This window comes from Daucus carota, chromosome 4 (assembly GCF_001625215.2).
Source record: "Daucus carota subsp. sativus chromosome 4, DH1 v3.0, whole genome shotgun sequence".
Taxonomy (NCBI): Eukaryota; Viridiplantae; Streptophyta; class Magnoliopsida; order Apiales; family Apiaceae; genus Daucus; species Daucus carota.
In genome coordinates this window covers 24,194,294-24,199,286 of record NC_030384.2, presented here as the reverse complement: position 1 = coordinate 24,199,286, position 4,993 = coordinate 24,194,294, and the positions used below count along the sequence as shown (strand labels likewise).

The following is a 4,993-nucleotide window of genomic DNA, read 5'->3' as shown; positions in this document are numbered from 1 at the left end:
GTCTTTACTTCTATATCAAACATTGTTTAAGTTTCCTTTTTCATACGCTTAAGGTCTTTGGTGTAACTCTCTTCTCTTCATTGATCCACGACTATATTTATTTCCTATGTACTCGTCATACTAGACTGGATTACTTTCGACCAGAAAAAGACCTACGTACGAGAAAACGAAACTATAACAAAGATCGTCACAACATGGCAATAGGCAAGATAGATGCAGATACTACCTTATAAGAGGAACATGTTAATCGGTATGTAAAATATTTTAAATTGTTTTTGTTCAACGGTTGAACGAAAAATGGCCTCAGATCTCACAAATAGGAAGTAATGCCCTGAATAACATAGTTGAAAAATTGGTCCCAAAATACCAGTTAGTAAGATAATTTAGCTTTTTCAATTTGGGAAGAAAATGTTGGATCGTGTAGCGTTTTGTTGTTTTAAACCTATCAAAATATTACACGATGTAGCGTTCTGTTAGGTTAAACTAGCATTCTGTTCTTTTAACCCTAACAGAACGCTAAACGATTTAGCGTTTTTATGAATATTCAAAACGCTACAAGATGTAACGTTAATAAATTATGGGGCCATTTTCTCGGATCCTGATATTTAGGGCATTAATCATGGATATAGTGATAATGAGGGCATGCTTGAAGCACTTATGAATTTCTTTTATATAATGGTCTGAGCATGTTTGGAATGTTCAACTGCATTAGGTCAAGGGGTCACATTTTTATTTAACATTTGATATTTGAAATACGGTTAGTTAATAGATTGATTAACACAAATATATAATCAATAAATTATTATTCAAAACTGAGTAATTGATTAATTAAATTGTACTTAATTACTACAAGTATTCTTTACTACAAGTATTCACTCTAACACATACTACATTTTTGAGATAATTTCTTACACCAATTAATCTAAAACATATATGTATTTCTTTCATAAATATGATTTTAAATATAAAAGATCTTAACAGTTACAAACACTTACTTAAAATAAATATAAAACAATTTTCTACCCCAACTTAATTTTCAATCTACAAACATTTTTGTGACAAAATAAAATTCTGAATTGATGGACCTCAACTAGCCAATGTCGAAAGACCGCAAACTTCGCTCGAATGGCGACGAGTTAATATCCTGGACGCCCTTTTAGCCATGTCATCATAGGGCCGAAGCATTTGTAGACAGATCGAAGTCCCTCGAAATAAACTATCATGAATAAAAGTTATCTTTAAATAAAATATATCTCGAATATACGTATTAATTAGTTGAATGTTCATTTACAATTATAATTCACGCATATTTACTGGTTTATATTATCTAAGACGACCGCCAAAATTATACTCCTAAATACTAACTTTACGAAAAATATAAGAGCATCTCCAATGGCGTTGGCTATAATCGTTGGCTAAATTGGACATGTAGCGCATTATGTAAAATTTGTTAAATCTGTAAGACATTGTGCTTCGATGGTATTGGCTATATTGGACGGCTATAATTTGAAAATAGCATGTTATTAATGTTTAGATTGTTATAAATAAAATATATCAGTTTAATATGATAATAAATGATGTGTAATCACCCTACACATTTCTTATAGGTCTGTAGAGGTTCGACAGATTTAGTCATCCATAAGAAGTTGGCTAAATTTATAGACAACAGGTCAGTATGGTTGGAGTGTGAAATTTTGAAGCGATTGGTTAAATTTTTTATTTTTGGCATGACAACTCATCTTTTAGCCAGAGTCTTCATGGTTGGAGATGTTCTAAAAACATCCGTCTCCCTAGTTTACTATCTGGATCTACAATAATTACAAGGCTATTAGTAGAACTGCAAGAGGAGATTAAGGAGCTACTTTTAAGAAATAAATTCAGTTTTTTTAATATACAGGGGCCTAATTCTTTAGCTTGCATAGGGCCTTTTATTTGTTGGAGCCGGCCCTGCCAGGAGTAACAACATTTTGGTGACAAAAACTGAAACTTACTCTTTACAGTATCAGTTTCTAACCTTCGCATTAAATAATTTCATCCTACAAATCCACTATATATACATGTATGCATGTCCATTTCTAGACCATTGTTCTCTTCAAATCACAGTCTCAGACAAGTCATGGCCACCAGCAAGTTCTGTTATCTATTTCTTCTTATGATTTTTGTTTCCCAGTTGCCTAGCCATGAAAGTAAGTACATTGATTTGTATGTTTTTATTTCATGGATCAATGTTAGCAGCTAAATTAATTATAAGACGGACTAATTGTTCGTAAATTCAAAATGCAGGTTTATCATACTGTACTCGGAAACTATTTTGCGCTCATAGTTGTTGGTGTTGTGGTCACATCGGGGAGCAGGCAGAGTCGCCCAGGGCTCCGATTGTAGTGCAGGGACCTCATGATAATAAATGTTACGCGTCAAGGGGAGAGTGCCGAGATAATTGCAAGGACCATGATACTGAGTTGGAACCATAGTTTGTGTAAATTGAGTTAATCAAGTTTATATGCGTGTTATTGGTTGATAAATGAAGGATTGTAATAAGAATTTAAGGATTTTCATTGAGTTTTTACACGTATATTCAGATTTCGAAATTCAATTACTCTGGTACTCTGTGTGAAAAGTGAAACTTGTGCGGTTTCAGTTGTTGAAAAGTAGCATAAGATCCATTTGGGATCTTTCTCTAACATCTTAAGATTACATGGTATCAAATTTTGTGCCAGTGATCCACTCTTTAACCCAAAAAATGGGATTTCGAGTGAGGGGAGCGTTGAAATAACAATACACTTATTCGCTTTGGTTAACATTATTTGCTGGAAAATAAGCAATTTAAGTTACCTGCAAGGTACAAATCTGGCATGGTTCAAATCAGATGCGTGTCTACCAAGCTACAAGATCAATTATACGTGGATCTGTAAACACATTCTAGATTTTGCCTGCAAGGTATGAATCACGCATGGTTTGAAACTTGATTACCAGCTTGTCTCGTGATGGCCAGCTTTCGTTGATAACTGGAACATCCGAAAAGTCCTGCATCCATTTCCATAACAGCGGAAATTTCACCTCCTCAATCAGTACATAACCAGTTATTTCTTCTAGTACACTGAGCAGATTGGCCATCCAGCCAACTGCGAGATCAAGAAATCCAATTGTCTCCCCCGCGAAAAATTTCCTTCCCTTGAGCTGTTCCTCTAAATATTGCAGGTTTTGTATTGCTTGAAGTCTTGCTTCCGCTTGCTCTGTCTCCACACCAAACAAAATTCCGCGGGCTGATAACCACAACTGCATTTGACAAGGAAAAAAACAAGACAGGATAGAGCTTTAAGTTCTACAATATGTAGCTAGCCAGGCTCAGGGCCGTTCCTAGAGATCTGGGTGTCCTAGCCGAATTTTCAAAATGATGTCCTTATTAAAGATCACAAAGAGTTTTTTTTTTATACATGCATACTCTGAATCATGACATTCATGTCAATATATATAAGAATATTACTAAATACCCAATATGTGTTCAAATGAATGAAATACAACTATATATAAATATATTCATAAATTTATACTATATAATATAGATATATAAATTTTGGTGTCCTTTCAGGAGTGGTGCCCTAGGCCCCTAGACACCCGCCTTGATCGCCTTGCCCAAGAACCGGTCATGGCCAGGCTAAAGACAGACTTTTAAGATAATAGTTGTGCAAACAAATATTGCTAGCAAAAAAGTGACAAGAATCTATTTTTAGATAATAGCAGCATACAGATAAATTTTTAAACATAAAATGCTAAGATTGTTAAGCATATATTTAAAGACTGATGGTTTAACTACTCTACCTTCTCATCGGAAAACTTGGCCCAGAAACGCGCCTCAGCTCTCTCATAGGGATCTTTAGGCAATAGGGGAAGACCATTTGTCCATGTTTCATCAATGTACTCTAGGATAACAAAGGATTCACAGACACTTTTGCCATTGTGCACGAGCACGGGCACCTTCTTATGAACCGGATTATTCTGAAGAAGCAAAGAGCTTTTGTTGGCAAGATCTTCGAAGATGGTTTCGAATTCTATGCCTTTAAGCTTCAATGCCCATACAATCCTCAATGCAAATGGACTTGACCATGTTCTGAAAAGCTTGACTTCATCTGCCATATTCTGTATAATGTATCAGAGGTCTAAGCATTATTTATAGATTATAAAATACTTGTAGAGGTGTAGTTTGTTGTCTTGCATGAACGGAGAGATGTCTAGCAGGCCAGAGAATATACTGGTCTGCTAGACTTGGATTACAAAGCCAGTTTTTGTTGTACTTGGACAAGCTTGTATTAGCTCACCGGCCAGCAACTCATTGGTCCTGCATTGATTTCCTAATATTTTTCGACAGAGTCTAATCCGGATGTGCAGGACAACAGAAAATAAATCCACCGTTTGAGTTATCAAATAGACATGCACACAAGTTTCGAACTACCAAAACTATATTCTTGTCAAGGATAACCGACCTATCTAACCGAAAACAAAAAGAAATATACATTCAACATTAGTGGGTGATAAATTTTTATAAGTTTTCATTTCTTAAAAATTTTAATATGTAATAAATTAAAAAGGATAAATAGCTAGAAAAATATTAATTCTAAAAGATTGATATTATAATGTAGCTTTAATATTATTCAACCTATCTTTCTTGTCCCACTACATTTATTATATATGTATAATTAAGTTATAGAAATTGAAATATACTTTGAAAAAATTGAGCTAGAGATTTATACAGCCTATCCGATTTTAACTATTTTTTATTTTATACGCATATGTTAAAAGATTAAAAAATTCATTTAAATATTATATCTTATATAAATTTATATAATAAATTAAATCTAAACTTCAATTTAATAAAAATTTAATCTTTGTGTTAACCATGGCAGTATACGTTTTGGCATACAAGTTGCTAGTACTCCCTCCGTCCCTTTTTACATGTCCCTTTTGAAAAAAAAATTTGTCCCAAATTACTTGTCCA

The 4,993-nt window shown here is 33.8% G+C and overlaps 1 protein-coding gene across 1 annotated transcript; it reads right to left on the bottom strand.

Annotated features, from left to right (window-relative positions):
* Positions 1–2,605: 2,605 nt before the first annotated feature.
* On the bottom strand, positions 2,606–4,159 carry LOC108217062 (glutathione transferase GST 23). The gene is made up of 2 exons (XM_017389912.2): positions 3,820–4,159; positions 2,606–3,276 (listed from the first exon to the last, which is right to left on the bottom strand). The coding sequence occupies exons 1-2, from the start codon at positions 4,132–4,134 to the stop codon at positions 2,920–2,922; spliced, it is 672 nt and encodes a 223-aa protein (XP_017245401.1). The 5' UTR covers positions 4,135–4,159; the 3' UTR covers positions 2,606–2,919.
* Between the last annotated feature and the right edge of the window lie 834 nt (positions 4,160–4,993).

Coding starts and splice junctions, on each gene's coding strand:
- LOC108217062 (XM_017389912.2), bottom strand. CDS start 4,134: ATGGCAGATGAAGTCAAGCTTTTCAGAACATGGTCAAGTCCATTTGCA. Junction 3,277..3,819: donor CCAAGTTTTCCGATGAGAAG/GTAGAGTAGTTA, acceptor TGTCAAATGCAG/TTGTGGTTATCAGCCCGCGG.